Here is a 23,103-nt window from a genome sequence, read left to right on the forward strand (position 1 = left end):
TATATATATATATATATATATATATATATATATATATGTGTGTGTGTGTGTGTGTGTGTGTGTGTGAGTGTGAGTGTCTCTGTGTGTGTTTCTGCGCAACGCACAGGCATTCGCCTAGTATCATTATCATTATCATTATATATACTTATAAAGCTAGCATTTTTCCTTTCACCACATTCATTTGAAACTTCCATACATTTGTCCTTTCACCGCATTCATTTGAAACTCCTATGACTTTTGAATTTCTTTCTAATAATAATTATAATTTGGTTAATTAGGTTAAATAAATATCAAATCTAAAGTATAATCATACATAAACTAAATTTCAATATTAAAGTAATATCTTTACTTCCACTTATAAAGTTATGTTTTTTTAACTTTTAATATATAATACTTAATTTAATAGTTTTAATATATTGTTGGATGTAAACCATTATCATTTAGAGATACAATTTTGGAACAATTTGTATAAAATACTTAAATTGTTAATTTAAATATATAACATTATAGTGTAAACTTAAATACAAATTTCAGTTTAACTTAAACAACCCAAAGAATATTTTGTAAATAGTTAAAAGTGATAAATTGTAGTGTCTTTCTAATAATGATTATAAATGGGTTAATAATGTTAAATAAATATCAAACCTAAAGTGTCATCATAAATAAACTAAATTTCAATTTTAAAATAATATATTTACTTCTACGTATAAAGTTATTTTTTAACGTTTAACATATTATAATTAATTTATTAGATTTAATATGTTGTTATATGTAAACCATTATCAGTTTAAAGCTACAACTTTTGAACAGTTTGGACAAAATACTTAAATGGTTAACTTAAATATAAAATTATAATGTCGAAATAAATATAAATTTTGGTTCCACTTAAAAAACCAAAGAATATTTTGTAAATAGTTAAAAGTAATAAATTGTAGTGATAAATACAAAAACTAAATTGTAATCTCAATTTAAGTAAAATATTTCCTAAATATATTTTTATAATCATTAAAAGTTTTCAAATATGTAGCTTAAAGTAACTTACAATAACAATAGTTAAAAGTAACTTTATATAAATGATTATATTATTACATTTAAAATAAAAAAATAATGATTGATTTTTCAAAATAATTATAATGATAGAAATTAGAACATTAAGCCAATAAATTTTAAAAAACTAATTAACAATAACAACAACTATAAATAACATTAAACCATATATTATATTTAATTTTATTCATGTGTAATTCGTGAGTAGAAGTCATTCAAACGATTGAGATTATCAAATTATAATAGATGTATATATTGTCACAAATTCAAAATAATCAATATATTATATATCAATTTAGTATACAAATTATTATATCAAATTTAACAACAACGTTATTGTTATATTTAAAAAAAACATATATTTATAAAGACTTCAACTATATAAGTGTTTCAGCGCAACGCGCGGACATTTACCTAGTATACTTATAAAGGAAGCCTTTTTTCCTTTCACCAAATTCATTTGAAACTCTCATGCATTTTTCCTTTCAGTAGATTCATTTGAAACTCTCATGACTTTTCAATTTTTTTCAAATAATGATTATAAGTTGGTTAATAAGGTTAAATAAATATCAAACCTAAAGTGTAATCATATATAAACTAAATTTCAATATTAATAGAATTTTTTTACTTCTACTTATAAAGTAATTTTTTTTTAACTTTTTACATGTTATACTTAATTTATTAGTTTTAATATATTGTTTGATGTAAACCATTATCATTTTAGAGCTATAACTTTTGAACAATTTGTAGAAAATACTTAAATTATTAATTTAAATATAACATTATAGGGTCAACTTAAATATAAATTTTAGTTTAACTTAAAAACCCAAAGAATATTTTATAAATAGTTAAAAGTGATAAATTGTACTTTCTTTGTAATAATAATTATAAGTTGTTGAATAAGGTTACATAAATATCAAACTTAAGTGTAATCATAAATAAACTAAATTTCAATATTAAAACAATATATTTACTTCTACTTACAAAGTTATATCTTTAACTCTTAACATATTATACTTATTTATTAGATTTAATATCTTGTTGTATGTAAACCATTATCAGTTTAAAGCTATAAATTTTGAATAGTTTTGACAAAATACTTAAATTGTTAACTTAAATATAACATTATAGTGTCAACTTAAAAAAGACAAAAAATATTTTGTGAATAGTTAAAAGTGACAAATTGTAGTGCTAAATACAAAAACAAAATAGTAATCCCAATTTAACTAAAATATTTCCCAAATATATTTTTATAATCGTTAAAAATTTCCAAATAAGTAGCTTAAAATAACTTACAATAACAATAGTTAAAGTTAACTTTATATAAATGATTATATGGTTACTTTAAACATCAAACATTTGATGTTTCGAATCATATATTGATAGAAATTAAAATGTTAAAAAAATAAATTCTAAAAAATGAATTAACAACGGCTATAAATAACATTAAACTATATATCATATTTAATTTTGTTCATGAGTAACTTCCGGGTAGAAGTAATTCAAATGATTGAGATTATCATACAATTCAAAACAATCAATATATTATATCAATTTAGTATACGAATTATTATGTCGGATTTAAAACCAACATTATTGTTACATTTAAAAAACTTATATTTGTAAAGATTTCAACAATATATGTGATTCTGTGCAACGTGCGGGTATTTGCCTAGTATACTTACAAATGAAATATTTTTCTTTTCACCACATTCATTTGAAACTCGCATGCATTTTTCCTTTCACCACATTCATTTGAAACTCCCATGACTTTTCAATTTCTTTCTAACAATGATTATAAATTGGTTAATAAGGTTAAATAAATATCAAACCTAAAGTGTAATCATATATAAACTAAATTTCAATATTAAAATAATATCCTTACTTCTACTTATAAAGTTATGTTTTTAACTTTTAACATATTATACTTAATTTATTAGTTTTAATATATTGTTGGATGTAAACCATTATCATTTTAAAGCTACAACTTTTGAACAATTTGTATAAAATACTTAAATTATTAATTTAAATATAACATTATAGGATCAACTTAAATATAAATTTTAGTTTAACTTAGACAACACAAAGAATATTTTATAAATAGTTAAAAATGATAAATTGTACTGTCTTTTTAACAATGATTATAAGTTAGTTAATAAGGTTAAATAAATATAAAAGTTAAAGTGTAATCATAAATAAACTAAATTTCAATATTAAAATAATATCTATACTTCTACATATAAATTTATGTCTCTAACTTTTAACATATTATACTAATTTATTAGATTTAACATCTTGTTGTATGTAAACCATTCTCAGTTTAAAGCTACAACTTTGGGATAGTTTGGATAAAATACTTAAATTGTTAAGTTAAATATAAGATTACAGTGTCAACTTAAATATAAAGATTAGTTCCACTTAAGAAATCCAAAGGATATTTTGTAAATAGTTAAATGTGATCAATTGTAGTGCTAAATGCAAAAACTAATGTTTAATCTGAATCTAACTAAACTATTTCCTAAAGATATTTTTATAATCGTTAAAAGTTTTCAAATAAATAGCTTGAAATAACTTACAATAAAAATAGTTAAAAGTAATTTTATATAAATGATTATATTATTACCTTTAAAATCAAAAAACAATGTTTTATGTTTTAAATAATAATAATAATAATAATAACTATTATTATTATTATTATATATATATATATATATATATATTAAGATTGTGAAAAATTGTAATAGTAAACAACCACATTTTTGTCCATTTCAGCCCTCAAGCTTTTGGTTTTTTGTCGTTGTTTGTATTAGATCTAGCCCACTTCTTTTGTTAAAATACAATTTGCCCCCTGTAACCCCTGTATGTTGTATATTTATTTCTTCTTGTCTTTTTATTTCCTTCTTTTTCAGGGGTCCTTTAGTCTTTTTTTTAAACTGGAGATGTAGACGTAAATTCTATCTGTACTTCACCGCCCGTGTAATCCAATCAGATTAGGATCAGTGTCAATGTCTTTTTGTCTCTGTTTCCCACCTCTTATTTTACCTTTCTCCACACCGCCGCTCCAATCGATCCTTCCAGTTTCAAAATAAGCGATCGTCTCTCTCTCCATCACCGACACCCCAGTGCTTTCTAAGGGCGTTCGTCTTGGTGGTGATAGACGAGTAGGGGTCTCTACCGGAACTGGTGGGGTCACTAAGTCGATTGTCTCCACCATAGAGAAACCTTCTTCAATGTTGAACGAAGCAAAATCTTAGAGACCTGTTCATTCGTTCCTTTCAACCTCCGTATTGTAGCGATTGAGATCAATTTTACTTGCAATTTCTAAAATCGAACACACACACACACATCAATTTCAGTAAGTCAGTTCTTATCCATTCAGTGATTATTTTGCATTACTTTGGGAAATTTTCCGTAGTTTATTCACCCACAACTCCATTCACCGTTGACTTCTAATTTCAGACGACACCCAGTTCAATTACACGCTGATTCGATCTTCCACCGTTTCCTTTCCCACTGCCTCAAAGTCCATTGGAAATTGATGCTGACTCTCCCCATCGCTTACCGGTCCATCATCCACCCACAATCGTTGCCCAACACCAACAGGGCTGCTTGGCATCAACACATAACCAAGAGATGTGGCACCTAATTAAAATAGGAGTTAAATAAGTTTGGTTTTTTGCTGAAAGAGAAGCCACTGAGTCTTCCGCCCATGACAGTCAACACCAACCTCAGGTCGATTTCTTCCAATTTCCTTCTATTTCCAGTTTTAATTATTTCGTTTGAAATTTAATAGATTCCATTGAATTTTAAAGGTTATGTTTAATTAACTGTCTGAATTGATTTGCACCTAACTCTCTGTGGCCTTCGTTTGTCACATCTACCACCGACCTGTTTTTCATTAATGATTTTTTTTTCTTTACCAGATCTTGACAGATTTACAGCCATACCAGGCTTTTTTTGACGGCAAGATTAGGGTTTTCTTACTGCACACAATGTGTTCGACAAAATGTCACACTGAAGATTTTCTGCTTTGATTGCCTTCAATTGTCAGGCTTGCATTTTTCTATTTTGTGGTTCTTTTTTTGCGTAGTGTTTGACAAGATGTAGGTGGGATCTTCTGTGAATATAGTAAAAGGTTGAACTGAGTTGTGCAGCTCCGTTGCCAAGTCTCATGTTATGTGGTTTGTATTTCAACATATTATGTATTGGTATTATATGCATGTTATTGATTTTTGTTATTTATTTATTTATATTATTATGTGCTTGTGTTTCTGTAGTGTTGCATGTGGTTCAGCGCATTTCTTGGTGGTGGTTGATAGGTCAAATATGGGGAAATGGCTTGACAAGGTATTCGTTCCCTTATCTCTACTATGAAATGGAATGCTTAATTCCATAGGAATCAAAATACTTTTGTTTGTTTTCTTTATAGACTGAAATCCGGCGAAGTTCATGGTTGACAATCAGCATAATATTCAAAAAAATAATCATAACAATCTATATCATATATACATTGTCATATACTGATTTTTATTTTTTAATCATTTTTAGGAAGGGCATATAGTATTGTGTTAGCCGAAAGAGTTGTGGTAAATTTGATCCAAAGAATGAGTGGCATAACCACACTCACAAAGATAACAATAAATCAGTCGCTGAAGCAGGTGATAGCGACATTTAGGAATCCGGGATTTTTTTTCTTGACAGATTCTTATTGACGACTCAATTTCCCCTGTTTCTTTATCTACTCTGTATGTTGACTATCTACTTTATTCAGGTATCATCTTTATTATGGGAATTATGAGCTTGGTCCACGACTGGAGGTGCTCATGTAGTATGCAAAGCACGCGGTAAATGTCAGTAGCTATTTGGTTCCAATTTGAAGTTTTGGATAAATGAGCAGACACAGCCGAGATTTTTGATTCCTCCGATTTTGGTTTGTAAACTATTCGACTAATTACTCCAAAGAATAATCATATTTTCATTTTTCAATCTATTGAGTTTGTTTGATGTTTATTTACAGAATTTGAATATGAAAACCTCTATCTTCATTTGTGTTTTATTTTTCTAGCATGGTCAACTCTACATAACACCATATCAAGTGGACAAAAAGGGAAATGGACATGATGATATATCAGCAACTGAAAAAAGATGATGAACTGCCAAAAATGCCTGCTTCACAGTATTGTAAAACATTTCAGTTCATAGGAGCACATCAGATCCCTTTGCCCCCCGCGAACCGGGGGTTACCAATCTAGTTATAATGATGGAAATTAAAATGTTAAACAAATAAATTTTACAAAAATGATTAACAATAACAAACACTAAAAATAACATCAAATCATATATTATATTTTATTTTATTAATGAGTAACTCACGGCTAGAAATCATTCAAACGATTGAGATTGTGTAGTTATAAAAGATGTATATATTATCATATAATTTAAAACAATCAATATATTATATCAATTTAGTATACAAATTATTATGTCAAATTTAATGACAACGTTATTGTTATATTTAAAAAAAACATATATTTGTAAAAATTTCAACTACATAGGTGTTTTTGTGCAACGCACTAACATTCACCTATTCATGTTGTTGGTTTACTCAAGTATAAATAATCACAATTCCAAAGTCCTCCCGTAATATAATGGCAAAATAGATTCATTACTCCTAATATGTTATGGTTTAAATCATAAAAACATGTATGATTTCTACACTAAAACACTTAAGCCACATGTATACTAATAACCACCAAGGTTTATAGTCTAGAAAATGATTAATTTGAACGAAACCCCCAACCTTCTGCATGTCTAATAAAAGAAACAAGTTTTATTAATCAAACATGGTCATAACTGCATGGGTGATTGACTATTATAAAAAAAATAGATATTATCAATCGATATTTTTTTAATCTTTAACATATGATAAATAAATACTATATTTACTATAATTACAAAATCATCCTATTATTATAAACAATAATTTTTTTTGAATGAAATCATTTAAGTCATATACATGTAAATGCACCTTTTCAGTCTTGGAATGCTTATAACTACAAATCAATATTATGGAAAATATAGGATTTTCTAGGATAAACATCATTATTTTACAAGCAAATAGTTTACAATACAACTTTTTGGAAATAAATGCGATTGCTTACCAAAAAAATACTTCACCGTAGAACAGGTGGAACTAAGAACATATTTGCAAAAGCTTCAACACTTAGCTTATACATCTGAATTATATATAATGAAGAACTGATAGACAGGGGAATGTATGATTTCCGCCTTACTTCCTTTTCCTTGTTTGGATGTGGACTTAAGGTAGAACCACACGATCGACTGTCTGTCCTATTTTTATTATATATAATATGTATAAACTAAGTGATCATAGAAGGAACTCGTATGGTTACAATTCTTCTTAAAAAAATATAGGATTTTCTGGAAGAACTCACGGACATTCTCAAATAACAAAGAATATCCTTTATATAACAAAAATGCTTATGAACTCACCAACTTTAATGTTGATACTTTTTCAAACCACTTGTATTCTCAGGAAAGTTAGTAGACAAGTACCTCAGGCGTTTCGAAGACGGAGGATAGTAGCATCACGTCTTATCATTTGCTATAGTTTTAAATGTTTAAGCAAGCAATGTTTTGAACACAATGTAAATACTAGGTTATCAATATAGTGGTTGTTCTTATTTTGATTACTATTATACATTTGTTGTGATATCGTACATGACGTCCTCCGCCCCGGAACGTTTCCACCGTTCCGGTTTGGGGGTGTGACAAAGGGCACCTTGTTACTCAAAGTTTCTCTCAGCAACCTATTCTCGATTTTGAGGACACGATTAGCCTTGTTGTCAAACCTGCCACCATTCGTACTTTCCTTAACATTTCTATATCTAGAGACTGGATCATCCACCAACATGATGTCAAAAATGCTTTTTTCCATGGTGAACTTACCGAAACTGTTTACATGCGTCAACCCTTGGTTATGTTCGTACTCAATACTCAAATCATGTAAGTCGCCTTCGCAAGGCTCTTTATAGCCTCAACCAGGCACCTCGTGCATGGTACTAGCATTTTGAAATATTTCTTTCCTCCCTAGGATTTCATAACAACTTCACATTTCATTGCGTCAAGGATGTCATCTATCTTTTTCTTTACATGGATGATATTATCCTAACAGCCTCCTCCCCATCCTTAATACCCAAGGTTATTTCTTTTATCTCCATGAAGTTTCCTATGATTGAACTTGACCCACTATCCTTCATTCTTGCTATTTCTGCTACCCGGAGTAAATCTACCCTCTTCCTATCACAATCTACGTTTTCTCAAGAGATTATCACACGAGATGACATGCTCATGTGTAATCTTGTAGCACCTCGACTCACACTAAAACTGAGATCTACATTAATAGTGAGCCAGTTTATAATCTGACTTTGTATTGAAGCCTTATCGGTGCCTTAAAATATCTTACTTCCACTTGTCCAGATCTGTCTCTTTATGCATGATACGCATGTCCAACATTTCCGAGCTCTCAAGTGTATTACAAGGTATCTCAAAGGTACCTTATCTCACGGTCATCACATTCATCCATCAGTCGTTGATCGTTTGGTCTCATATTCTGATGTTGATTTGGTTGGTTATCCTACTACTAGTCGGTCCACTTTTGGGTTCTGTGTCTATCTTGGTGATAATCTTATGCCATGGTCCTCCAAACGACAACATGTTGTCTCTTGCTCCAGCTTTGAAGTCGAGTACTGGGGGGTTGCTAATGTGGTTGCTGAAACTATTTGGCTAAGAAACCTCCTTATCGAGTTATATTGCCCTCTGTTGTATGCTACTATTGTCTTTTGTGACAGTGTTAGTCTCATATACAAAACCAAAGAACCAAACATGTAGAGATAGATATATATTTTGCTAGGGAGCGCATTGCAATTTGTCATGTGCGGGTTCTACATGTACCTTCTGCTTACCAGTATGCATACATTTTTATGAAGGGCCTACCTATTCAATTATTTTTGGAATTTAGAGATAGTTTTAACAGGGATGTCAACGAGCATAAACGGTATGGGGGTTGCATCCCCCGCCCCAACCCCAAAATTTCCCCTTCTCTCGCCCCCGCCCCCGTTCCTATAATTTCCAGCCTCCCCATCCCCGCCCCCGAGTTACTGGATTACCCCCACCCCGCACCCCTTCCGCCCCGATTGATTTTAGAATATATTTTTATTGGACTAAAAGAAGTTATTTTATGGACATAAAGAAACTATATTTTGGTTTAAAAATAGTTATTTGTAACATAATTTTACAATTTAAAAACAAAATTTGTATCACATCTCAAAAACATTATACTAACAACATAAAAACATGATTTTTTGTTGAAGTTTGGAAACTCAAAATCATTGCTATTATTATTATTATTATTATTATTATTATTATTATTATTATTATTATTATTATTATTTTATATATATATATATATATATATATATATATATATATATATATATATATATATATATAGGGAAATGATCAAATGAGAACACCTAAAAGGTTGAGAACGCGAGAACAAGTATATTCATTTGTGATTCCATGTATTTATTTGTGGAGAAATGATTAATTTTTACGCACAATCAACATGAATACGTTTTTTCTCTTCAATTGAAATTAAAGGCGTAAAAGTTTATCAATCCTCAAGAAATGAATACATGGAATCACAAACGAATATACTTTGTTCTCACATTCTCAACATTTTTGGTGTTCTTATTTGATCTTACTCATATATATATATATATATATATATATATATATATATATATATATATATATATATATATATATATATATATATATAATATTAACGTGGCCCCCATGGGGGTTTCGGGACGGAACTGCCCATCCTCCGTCCTCGGTCCCGAAGTTAAAACGGGGGTTAAACTTGGCTCCACCCTCGTCCCCGCCCCCAATTTTTTTAACAAATATCCCCCCATGTGGGATTAGGATTAGGTCCCCATGAGTTCGCGGTCCTACAAGACTTTTTATGATCCATAAGTTTGAACATTCGAGATCCTCCTACTACAACTATAAGGGTGTGTTAGATGGTTTTATATTGTTTTACTCGTTTATATATAGTATAGTGGCTCTTATGTAATATGTTACACTATTAATATCAATACATGCAACCCTAATCAATGGGATTTCTACATTATCTCAAAGATGGAGGAAAGAAGTATGTGACGGAGAGAGAGATAGATAGGAAGACAGAAGGGCAGGGAGGACTATGACGGTAGCTTGTAGGTCACTTAAGGATCAAGAGAGAAAAGTTGGTAGTCTATGATACCATGTTCCAGTATTTTCCATAATCATTCTCTCATTAAACCATGGTAAATATACACCAAATAAATAACATGGGCCTACATACAAATAATACAACGGGGGTAAAGCTAATGGGCTATCTGTACGAAGTGTATAACACTAAATTTTATTTGCAATTTTGAAAGTTTCCAATGACTGATCATATAATATCGATGTGATAACTGATAAACCTAAAGCTCGTTGGGGTTGATAAATTGATTTATTATTGAATAATTAATGATCATGAAGCCATGCGGTTGAGATAGTTTACTTTTGTTTCAACGAGAAATCAGCTATATATCTAGATCTGTAGGATGAAAAAGGAGAAAAGACAAATACAATATCTAACATAAAAGCTTGATGACATGAATAATATATAGTTCTTAGACTATCTAAATACAATGGGCTATAATAATGCAAACAAAAAGAATAACATAGGTTTTACAAAATGTTGATGGTGTTGAGACTCCTCCACTGCTAGTGCTAGCATTCCCGGTATACACCACAACTGGACTGCGGACTTTGTGCTTATCACTGGTCCATAACAAAGACCCACTCTTTATTGTTAGTGGTGACTTGATGCCTTTTCCTTCAACAGTCACCACGAAAGACATTGTTTGGTTTAATGAAGTGAATTGTAGAATGTTTGGATCTACACGGATGTTGAGCTTTGAATCTCCTTGTATGGAGGCAACATACTTGGAATTAGCATCACCCACATTGGTCACCGTTCTAGGAAACGACAGCACAAATGCAGATTTCACATCAACTCGTGCCACCATTGAAGGGTAATTTAGTTGTCTAAGCGGAAATTTGGCATGACAACTAGCATTTACGCTGTGAGATATGTTGCACCATATCATTTGATAGTCTTCTTCAGAGATGTCATACACAAGCCCTGGATCTTTAGCCTTTTGCGGATCAATATGTCCAGACCCATATGCAAATTCAGCATCTAAGTTCTGGCTAGGATCCATTTCCCATGCTATGACACAGAGATAAACAAGAAGGAATCAGATCCATGAGCTTTATAAAGTTTATTAATTTAGTAATACATGCATTGTGGGAGAAAGAATACACAGAATATGAATAACAAAATTAAGGACGGGTGTTTCATCCAACTTTCACAAGCTTAGCTACGTGAAGAGGTTTAGTCTTTGTTAAATTCTTAGCTTAATTAAGATAAGATAAGAAATTAATTACCTGTGGTCATGAGTGCAGATTTGATTGCGGATGGAGACCAATTTGGATGAAAAGACTTAACAAAAGCAGCAGCAGCAGCAACATGTGGGCAAGCCATGGATGTGCCTGATAGGATGGTGTAGTTGACAGAGCTTTTGTCGATAAAGGACTCCGATGGTGAAGCCATTGGTGAATAGGCCGCCAGAATTTCCACACCAGGGGCCGTTACATCAGGCTAATATTAATAACATAAAACATTTCATTAATATTTGTAAATGAAATACAAAACTATTGTAGATAGACAACTATAATAATATATAGGTTAACTTATGTTAGGCGGATCATGTTTAATTTCAACCCTCAACTGCTCAACATGTAATATATTTAAATGTGAGCTAGCATTCATTCCGATTAGTTTATAGTTTATACACAATACGAGCAAGGGTGATTCTGTCTGTGTAATCAAATTAATTTCGAGACAAGGGTGATTCTGTCTGTGTAATCAAATTAATTTCGAGACAAGGGTGATTCTGTCTGTGTAATCAAATTAATTTCGAGACAAGGGTGATTCTGTCTGTGTAATCAAATTAATTTCGAGACAACTCCTATGTAGCTGCTAGCATATGGAAAAAAGATGTCAAGATTGGGAGCATTCAAGATTTGGCTAGCAAGGCAAAGCTCTTAACTTTCAGTTTGATTAAGATTAGAAGCAAGAAATTTAAGGTAATTCATTAATTTTGTCTTGGTTAAATTAGTGTAATAGCCCTCTAAATGAATGTATGAACTACTCGCTAGCTTTTCTAATATATAATATTCCTGCTGTTAAAAGAGAAAGAAAGAAAAAGGGAGTACCTTTATAATATCGGGTATAAATTTGCTAGGACCTCGGGAAGAAAATGAGGCAATAAGAGGAGCAGCTGGATTGTATATAGCTTGGCTTTTGAAAATTTGAACTTGAGGTTTCCTGTACAAGTGACGCACGAGTAACCATTTAATTACAAGAACATGCAGTTAATTACATAAACAACAGAGATTTAATAGAAAAAACAAATTCATACTTCGTAGAGTTTTGGTATGTTTTGACCAAATTCATGTCATTTATACCAAGAGCTGCAACAGGCAATGGTCCGACATCTGAGTAATTGTATCGGCCGTGGTTTGGAACAATACAGCCAAGGGCTCCTGCTTCTTTTACTAAATCGGCGTTGTTATTTTTATCACAAATAACCACCTTTTGCTTTATGAGACTACCGTCTAAGCACCCGGCGCTACACTGTCTATAAACTAAAATGTGATTAGCAGTTTGCATGTATTGAGATTTTTCTTTTGCATGCAATAAATAAAGATAAAAATTAATCTACCTTGCTTCAGTTTCTGAGCATATGCTTGTCACTTGTCTCCCATAAACCAGAGGCACTTCTTCTTGACTTGATGGGAAAGCATTTACAGAGGTACCCTACAACATTCAATCACATCGAGCCAATTATTAACTGCTAATTAATTATAATTAATTATATGCATGTAAGAGACAAAATTAACTCACCTCTAGAACCGAACCATCCCCTAGAAGAACTTTATTAATAATTCTTCTATCTGTATTACTTGCAGCAACAGAAAAGATCCACGGAGCAAATCCAGTGACGGAAAACAACCGACCAGCATTCCCGGCAGCTTGAACTGTTAGTATGCCTTTCTGTATCGCATGGAAGGCACCAATTGCGATCGGATCTGAGGTAATGTCAACCTGATGATCTTGACCAACTGAAATGGATATTATGTCCACTCCATCTGATATTGCGTCATCAAAAGCCTTTAAGATATCTCTAACCTCACAGAATGCGCCACAAACTTTGTAAACAGCAAGCCTTGCGGAAGGGACTCCCCCTCTGGCAATTCCTTTTGCTATACCGTAATAGCTTGCTTCATAAACATGGCTCCCGGCTGCTATAGAAGAAGCATGAGTTCCATGCCCTTTCGTGTCCCTAACAGAATCTCCCACGATATATGAACGGGCTCCAATTATCTTCCTGTCATATATATGAATTGATTGTGAGCAATATATATATATATATATATATATATATATATATATATATATATATATATATATATATATATATATATATATATATATATATATATATATATATATATATATATATATATAAAGTATCCACATTACATATGGTACGTAATTAATTACTAAATGAACAATAATTAAATAGAAACTTGGGCGTAATTAGTTATTAATTCTGCAACATGGATGATATTTAATTAGGTGCTCTAGACCACCTCAACTTAAAGTTACCTGTTGCAAGTGAAATTTGTCCCACCCTGACACTCTCCTTTCCACTTTTCTGGAATTGGACCGAAGCCTTCATCACTGAAGCTCTCCGACTCTGGCCATATTCCACTGTCAATGACACCAATGATCGTGTTGCTTTCACCAACAGGACTTCGTTTGATTGTTGTTGGAAATCCCATGAAGTCCCACGACCTCGTTGTCTGGAGGTGCAACTTTTGACATGGGAATACCGAGACGATCCCTTCATAACCTGCATTTAATTAGGGTTTTAGTCAATCTTAGCAAAGCATATACTACATATATGTGTATCTAGATCCACAATTAGTCGATTATATATAAAAGTTCATGTGGATCGTATCGAGTTCTTGTTTTCTCAGTTTATGTAGTGGATCGCTGATGTATCTTAATTTTTGTTCGTTCAATTAAAAAATTTTGATTGTTGGAAAAAGTACCGGTACAAACACACCTTAAATATTGTACAGAATCAAGAGGCTATGTATCATCTAGCACTAACATTGAACCATTCTCACTGTTGTAGAAAATGTTTCTCATTTGGTTTGCTAATTTCTTGCTTGTTAATTTTGTATTACTATTTTGTTAATTATATGTGAGAGTATGTTACCATGTTACTTGTTAATTTTCTGTTTATATAGACTTGTATTTGTGTTTCATGATTTAATTTAAAGCAGAAGAAATCTAAATGCAAAAAAACATTGTCATGCATTGAAACTTACCAGCCAACTTTTGTTTTTCTTCTTCAGAGAGATAAGCTGCAAATCCATTGAAGCTTTTTTGGTAACTCCTTATCAGTGCCTTGCTTGCGAACCTAGTCACGTTTTAAAGGTCATAAACAAAAAAAAAATATGGTTTCAAAAATGTAATATGTAATTCAATGAAATACCTGTGGCTGGTAATATTTTTCAAGATTTCGTAGTGATGCAAAGAAGCAGAATATTCGCCTTCAGGTAGAAATCCCATGTAAGCAATAAAAACCTGCAGAAATTTTTGCATTAATTAGATTCAAGAACTGAACGTCCTTAATTATCTCCAAATTATATCCTTATATGTTGTTTGTCATGGATCAATGAAAGTTGCGAACATTGTATAAGACTAAGCTTATGTTTATATAGTTTCAAAAATGATAACTACTTTAGACTTAATTAGATAGAATTTTGTTTCGAATTGTGTTGAAAGGTGATTTGTACGGGATAAAAAAGAAAACTCACCTAAATATCCAGTAAATCAACAACATGGGCACACAAATTGGGGCCAAAATTTTCTTTCTTTCTTCATTATTATTAATACCAACGAGTTACAAAGAAAATAAATAGCAATGGATAGCAACTAAATCACCTAAAAAACTGCAACTACTGCCTACTAGAAGGAACTAGTACCAACATAGTCTTTTACTATTCAGACTTCACAAAAAGACTAAAATACCCCTAATGGACAAATGTGACATTTACTTTGAACAGGCCTGGATTAAACAATTAACCCAACAAATTGAAGGTTCTTAATTTCGACAACAAATGGTACTTTTTAATTACCATCTTCTCTGTCGTAACAAATCAAATAGAAAGTTTGAGATGGATGTAAAATAAACTGTAGATGTGAGTTATACATGATTATTGCTAGACCAACATATAATGTATATACTAACCTTTCGGTCTTCCTCTATTGCAGATACAAGTATAACAAAAGAAATGATTATGCATGTCTGGAGCAGATTTATCATCTTCATTTTTCTTCTTCCTCACACTATTTAAGAATGGTTAACACAAAAGATTAAGTATGCATAGATGGAGCTCCATAGAGGATATTTATATACATTTTAAGCAGCAGCAGGTTCAATTTTCGTATCTCTCTCCTCTGCAAGGCATCTCTGTCGATCTTTCTATATATGTGTGTACCTCCCCATGTAAAACATCTTTTTTCCTCCATGCATGTGTGCTCCGTGTCAAAGATTTACAATCTCCTATAAGAAACAAGGGATCCAAAGATAAAGATATGGAAGTCATGTCTTGCCTAAACAAGAATGTTGAGCTGGTGCTAAATGTTACACAACCCTGCATTCTAACTTTTAGAAAGTTTCCTAATTGCATGTATAAGACACAAACACAAACACATACACATCGTGCATAACTATACACATACAATCTACTAAGAATGAAAAAGGAAACAATTTTTTAATAAAAACACCAACACCAACACAAAATCATACATATACTTGCATGTATACAAACACAAACACATATGCATACGTACGTACATGCATAACTACACATACAATCTACTAAGAATCAAAAAGGAAACTATTTTTAATAAAAGCTTAGCAGTTCGATATTAAAGGAGAATAATTTTAAAGGTTGATGCAATTATTGATGCCATATATGTAATAAAGTGAATCTTAAGCAAGTTATTAAGCATATTGTATATTTAAAGGGAATTGTTTTCTAGCGAAGGCTTTCAACTAATAGTAAAAGATATATATTATTTTTCTCTTAATAGAACGGATTGCTAAAGTTTTTTGTATAGTTAATAGTAAAATTAATAGTGTTATATTTATCAAAGATAGAAAAGAAAACACATAATTGAACATAATATGTTTACAATAATGCGCAATAGAATGACTCATTTTTCTAGGGTAACGAAACATAATTAGTAAACACACTGTTTTACAGGTTACCATCGTTAAGGTGGTTTGAGAGATGATATTTTGGAATTAAATAGTTCAAAAGAGTTGGTCCGAGTTTGAATCCCGAAGACTTTAACATTGGGGTATCATGCGGATACAGTACGACATTATTTACTATAGCAACGTTTAACAGAGAAGTTTGTCCTTGTTACCCTCCTCTTGTTCCTTGCTGGGGAGTGTTTTTTTTTTTTTTTGTTAAATATTTTGTAAAAAGCTGCAGGTTCCAAAGAGAAAATAAGGTAAAATTCCTATAAGTTTGTGGAATAAAGTTATGTAAAGACATGCAGATTTATAAGGATGGAAAATATATATATTTTTTACATTGGTGGGTTTTTTGACCTCTCTAGCACTACAAGAAAAACGTTTATCGGCGACGACAAAAATAGCCGCTAAAGCTTACCGATTAAGGAAATACTTGTCGCAGCTACTGCCCCGTCCCTATTACCCAAAAAGTTGTCGCTAAAGATGTTTGTCACCGCTAATAGTTATTGGAGATAAATCTCATACATAATTAGATTATTTGTTTACTTTAGTTAGCTTACAATATTCCATGTATATCTCCTATATTCTTGTTGTATTTTGTATAAGTACATGTTATTGATTAATATCACGCAAGGTGAACAATTATCACTTTCTCACATGGTATCAGCCATCTCACGTTCCTAACCCTAATCGCCCCTCCTCTCTTCTTGTTCCTCTGTGAAATCGACGATGGGCTCCTCTGAAAATACCTTCTCTCTCAATACCCTCATTCACATGCTGACCATCAAGCTAAATTCTTCTAATTACCTCCTCTGGAAGAATCAGATTACACCTCTTCTTCTTCATCAAAAATGGATGAGTCATGTCGATGGTTCCTCTACCATCCCGCCATCCACCACCATCGTTGACGGAAAAGCAGCTCCCAACCCAGCCCATGATGCTTGGGTGGAACTCGATCAAAAGGTTCTTTTGATCCTTCAATCGTCCCTCTCTGAAGAATCCATGGCAGAAGTTCTCGGTCTTTCCACCCCCTATGAAGTGTGGACTACTTTGGAATCTGCCTATAGCCATGATTCCCAGGAACGATCCCAGAATCTTAAAGATTCTTTACGTCAACTTAAGAAGGGTAATCTCTCTGTCTCTAATTATGCTAAGCAATTTAAGAGTATTTGTGATCAATTACAGGCCATTGGAAAACCAGTTTCTAACGATAATAAAAGTCACTGGTTCTTGTGTGGTTTGGGACCGACCTTCGAGACCTTTTCCACTGCCCATCGTGCTCTCCCTACGCGTCCTCTATTTCGTGATTTGGTCGCTCATGATGAAGGCCACGAGCTCTTTCTCTCCTCCTTGCATGAATCGACACCTACCCACGCTGCTTTTACTGCAAATACCTCTCGTGGAAGGGGCCGATCAGGTCGATCAAACAACCGTGGCAACTCTTCAAATCGAGGTAGAGGTCGGTCTGGTCGACGACCTCCTCACTGCCAGCTATGTCGCACGGATGGTCATTATGCGAGTGCCTGTCCAGATCTCAGCACCTATGCTCACCGGTCATCTCATTTTGCCGCCAACCTCGCTTAAGCCTTTCATGCGGATTGCAACATCAATGAATCTTCTGCGGATTGGTACGTAGATTCAGGTGCGACTGCCCACATGGCTCCTTCTTCAGCTAATCTTGACTCATCTGTTCCTTATCATGGCAAAGACAAGGTTGTTTTTGGAAACGGTAATATGCTTCCCATCTCTCATACTGGTACTTTATCGATTGCTCCACACTTAAAATTGTGCGATGTTCTTGTCGTTCCCCATATGAAAAAGCAACTTTTATCTGTCAGCAAATTAACTAATGATTACCCGGTTGATTTTCTATTGTCTCGGTCCTCCTTTTCTATTCAGGACAAAGTCACAAAAAAGATCTTGGCAACCGGCAAGCATAAGGATGGTCTATATGTGCTTCATTCCGCATCTCAAGCTTTGGTGGCATCCGTGGTCTCTTCTAATAAAGCGTCTTTTGATTTATGGCATAAAAGACTTGGCCATGTTGCTTATGATATTGTTTTTCTTCTTAAAAACCATGGATATTTGAGTGTTACTTCTAGTTTACCAAGTTCTAGTATTTGTTCTTCTTGTGCACTTTCCAAGCAACATCGTTTACCCTTTAAGTTGAATGAGAAACGCTCTTTACATGTTCTTGATTTAGTTCACTGTGATTTATGGGGACCCGCTCCGGTTACTTCTGTTGATGGTTATAGATATTATGCCTTGTTTGTTGATGATTACTCTCGGTTTTCTTGGTTTTATCCGCTTAAAAAGAAATCTGACTTTTATGAGGTTTTAGTCACATTCTTAACATTTGTTCAAACCCAATTCTCTTGCAAGATGAAAACCTTTCAAAGTGATGGTGGTACAGAATTTCTTAATCATCGGGTTGCTAAATTATTTGCTGACAATGGCACTCACCATCAAATGTCATGTCCTTACATTCCTCAACAAAATGGTCGTGTCAAACGCAAGCATCGCCATCTCACTGAAACCGGACTCGCCATGTTATTTGGTGCTAATTCCCCTGCAGTTCGTTGGTTAGAAGCTTTCACCTCTGCAACCTATGTCATAAATCGTTTGCCAACCAAGTTACTACTAAATAAATCCCCTTTCGAGATTCTCTACAAAGTCGTCCCTGACTACAACAACTTTAAGGCCTTTGGTTGTCGGGTTTTTCCTTACTTACAACCCTATGTGGAACATAAATTAGCACCACGGAGCATTGCATGCATCTTTCTTGGCTATTGCACACAGTACAAAGGATACAAGTGTTTTGATCCCATTACTACAAAAACTTTTATTACTCGGCATGCCAAGTTTGACAAAACCTTCTTCCCATTCGCTGGTGGTCCATCATCTACAGACGAGCTCACTTTATTTTTAAGTTCTTATTCGGATGACATACCTGCTACTGTACTAGATACACCAGAAGCACCCGTGTCCTCGCCATCATCAGCATCGAGTTCTTCTACAGCCCCATGTATTTCGTGCCTGCTTGATGATCCTATCACTGCTGCTGCTGCACCCCTGTCACCGCCCTCACCACAGCCGTCTCCTGCTCCTGCGCCTCTGCCTCCACCGCATCCCTCTCCACCGCAGGCATCACCACCAGCTCCTCATTCACCACCTGGGCATTCAATGATCACTCGCGGGAAAGCTGGCACTATTAAACCCCGCCATATTTTTGATCTTCTCGCAATTGCTCCGACATGTCTACATGCTGCCTTATTTGCTGCTAAAGAACCTAAGGGTTTTAAATCAACATCCAAACATGATCATTGGTGTCGTGCCATGAATGAAGAAATTCGAGTTCTATGGGATAATCATACCTGGACTCTCGTACCACGGCCATCAAATGTCAATATTGTTGGATCTAAGTGGGTCTTTCGCACTAAATATCATGTTGATGGTTCTGTTGATCGGCATAAAGCTCGTCTAGTAGCACAAGGGTTCACCCAAATTCCGGGGTTTGATTTTTCCCACACTTTTAGTCCAGTTTTTAAGGCCACAACTGTTCGAATTGTTTTGTCCTTGGCTGTCACAAATCGATGGAATCTTCATCAACTTAATGTTAAAAATGCCTTTTTAAATGGTAATTTACGTGAAACAGTATATATGGAGCAACCTCTGGGGTATGTTGATTCTAAGCATCCAAATCATGTGTGTCGTCTCAACAAGGCGTTATATGGCCTTCATCAAGCTCCACGGGCTTGGTTTCAACGCCTTAGTTCTTTCCTAGTTGCTCAAGGCTTCAAATGTAGTCAAGCTGATACATCACTTTTTATTTTCCATCATGGGCCATGCTTACTCTACCTCCTTGTTTATGTTGATGATATCATTCTAACTGGAAATCATTCCCCATCCATTGCACGCTTTATTAGTCGGTTGAAAACTGAATTTGCTATTAAGGATCTAGGCAAATTGAGTTATTTTCTTGGCCTTGAGGTTACCTATACCTCGAATGGTTTGTTTCTCAATCAAAGTAAATATGCTCATGACATCTTAAGTCGTGCAGGTCTTCTTGATTCTTTGTTGGAGCATTACAATATATGTCTTTACTACTACTGGCACACCTTTTCACTAATGATGTCTTTACTACTACTGGCACACCTTTTCATGACACTACCTTATATCGATCCTTTGTTGGTGCATTACAATATTTGACGATTACAAGGCTTGATCTTTCTTATGCTGTTAATCAAGCAAGTCAGTTCCTTCATGCTCCTACTGTTGACCATTTTACCCTTGTTAAAAGGATTTTACGCTATGTCAAAGGCACTATAACTCATGGTCTTCATTTTTCAGTTCCTACAAAGTCAATGCTCATTGGTTATTCGGATGCCGATTGGGCTCGTTGTATTGAAACCCGGCGCTCCACTTATGGCTATTCCATCTTCTTTGGTGGTAATCTTGTTTCTTGGGGTGCCAAGAAACAACCTATTGTTTCCAGGTCAAGTTGTGAATCTAAGTATCGTGCCATGGCAAATACTGCAGCATAATTGGTTTGGATTACACATCTGTTACGTGATCTGAATGCCTTGCCATCATCTCGCCCTACCTTGCTTTGTGACAACTTAAGTGCTATTTTCTTGAGTCAAAATCATGTTGCACATAAGCGGGCAAAACATATAGACATTGATCATCATTTCATTAGGGAACTTGTTTTATCTGGCAAATTGCATACACAATTTGTTCCTACCAAGCTTCAAGTTGATGACATCTTTACCAAACCTTTACCAAGACCGTTGTTTGAAAAGTTCCATGATCAGATTCGAGTTCGCCCACCACCTGTGCGCTTGAGGGGGGGTATTGGAGATAAATCTCATACATAATTAGATTATTTGTTTACTTTAGTTAGCTTACAATATTCCATGTATATCTCCTATATTCTTGTTGTATTTTGTATAAGTACATGTTATTGATTAATAACACGCAAGGTGAACAATTATCACTTTCTCACAATAGTGTTGCCGCTAATGGTCATTTTTATTTAATTTAAATCAAACATTTGCGGGTTCAGAAAAACCGATAGGTAACGACATTAAATGCTGAAAACATGAAAACATAAAAAGTAGAAAAACGAATAAATAACAAATCCAATTAAGTACCAAAAGTGCTATCATTCATACATATACCAATATAAATAACAAAAGTGTTATAAAGTTATATCATAACAAGTCTAACAAAACACAAAATTATCCGACAAATCATCATCTTCGTTCCCCTTGTTTCTTACGGACCCACGTGATGGTTTAGTCATCGCAAACCATGCAAGAAGTTCCACATCACATGCAGGATCATTGAGCACCAATCAAAGATAATTCAACTACATAATAAATAACAATATGTAAACTTATAAGTTAAACAACATAAACCAAACTAGTAATTTAACAATTACCAAAATATAAGCAAACAACATATTACCAATATAAACCAATTACCAATTACATAGTAAACTATCAAATTACCATTTACCAAACTAACAAACTATTTACTTATTTTATAAGTTAAACAACCAACATATTAACAAACTAACTAACTAATAATTACAAATTTATCAAGCTATCAACATAAACCAAACTTTCAAACTATCAAATTACCAAGTTACAAAGTACCAAAAAAATTCCAATGTTTTTAACAAATTATCATCACAAACCAAATTACCAAACCAACATGTGTTTATATATATATATATATATATATATATATATATATATATATATATATATATATATATATATATATATATATATATATATATATATATATATATATATATATGGGATGGTTCACTTGAGATTTAAAAAAAAAGGTAGAGATATTGAGATTCAACCCCAACCACATATTTCTTATTTTCCGCTATAACGCTCCAGCGTCCGACAACGGCACGGTATGTGTAATCATAAATGATTATATCACAGAGAGGTATAATCACATATGATTATAAATGTTTGTACATATATGCCTAATCATAAATGATTAAACATATATGTTGTTTGCAGACTGAGTAATCATATATGATTATGACAGTTGGTGGCAGAAGAGGTGGTGGTGACAGAGTTAGCATTGCTATAAGTGATAGAGGTGACAGTGGTGGAGTTGACTAGTGTCAGAGGTAGTGGTAGTGGTAGTGGCAATGACGGTTGTGGTGGTTGGGATAGTGACGAAGGAGAAAGGAACGAACGGCGCTATATAATCATTTATGATTTCAAGAGTGACATCCTTATTTATTTCAAGGTGATTGAATTGAGTCTGCACATCTCGAAGGTAGATCGAACAAAATGATAAAGCTTATACTGAAACATAAACTTCAACTATGGAACCTTCCAGCCTCACCTTATTTTTGACATAGCTTTTCAATTTTTTTATACCTTTCGAATATATACAACCATTGTAATGTACTAAAAATACCGAACATTTTTTGGAAAATATTAGAGTAAAAACAGACATAAAATTCAACTTTGGGAAAAACCGACAAAACCCT

General features: G+C 33.1%; 1 protein-coding gene and 1 long non-coding RNA gene across 3 annotated transcripts; one reads left to right on the forward strand and one right to left on the reverse strand.

Annotated features, from left to right (window-relative positions):
* The first annotated feature begins 4,037 nt into the window (after positions 1–4,037).
* LOC111909767 (uncharacterized) lies at positions 4,038–6,415 on the forward strand. 2 transcript variants are annotated; one of them, XR_002856302.3, is made up of 7 exons: positions 4,038–4,402; positions 4,507–4,779; positions 4,971–5,228; positions 5,325–5,394; positions 5,596–5,705; positions 5,819–5,977; positions 6,113–6,415. It is a non-coding gene; the product is annotated as an uncharacterized LOC111909767 (long non-coding RNA). The 2 variants fall into 2 exon arrangements; XR_006190046.2 differs by lacking the exon at positions 6,113–6,415 and having other exon boundaries at positions 4,039–4,402; positions 5,819–6,103.
* A 4,181-nt stretch (positions 6,416–10,596) lies between these two features.
* LOC111909747 (subtilisin-like protease SBT4.3) lies at positions 10,597–15,815 on the reverse strand. Its single transcript, XM_023905527.3, has 12 exons — positions 15,808–15,815; positions 15,558–15,655; positions 15,445–15,452; positions 14,799–14,890; positions 14,632–14,723; positions 13,901–14,147; positions 13,136–13,619; positions 12,954–13,048; positions 12,651–12,869; positions 12,445–12,556; positions 11,614–11,827; positions 10,597–11,395 (listed from the first exon to the last, which is right to left on the reverse strand). The coding sequence occupies exons 1-12, from the start codon at positions 15,813–15,815 to the stop codon at positions 10,803–10,805; spliced, it is 2,262 nt and encodes a 753-aa protein (XP_023761295.2). The 3' UTR covers positions 10,597–10,802.
* Between the last annotated feature and the right edge of the window lie 7,288 nt (positions 15,816–23,103).

The sequence above is a fragment of the Lactuca sativa genome, chromosome 4 (genome assembly GCF_002870075.4).
Source record: "Lactuca sativa cultivar Salinas chromosome 4, Lsat_Salinas_v11, whole genome shotgun sequence".
NCBI lineage: Eukaryota > Viridiplantae > Streptophyta > Magnoliopsida > Asterales > Asteraceae > Lactuca > Lactuca sativa.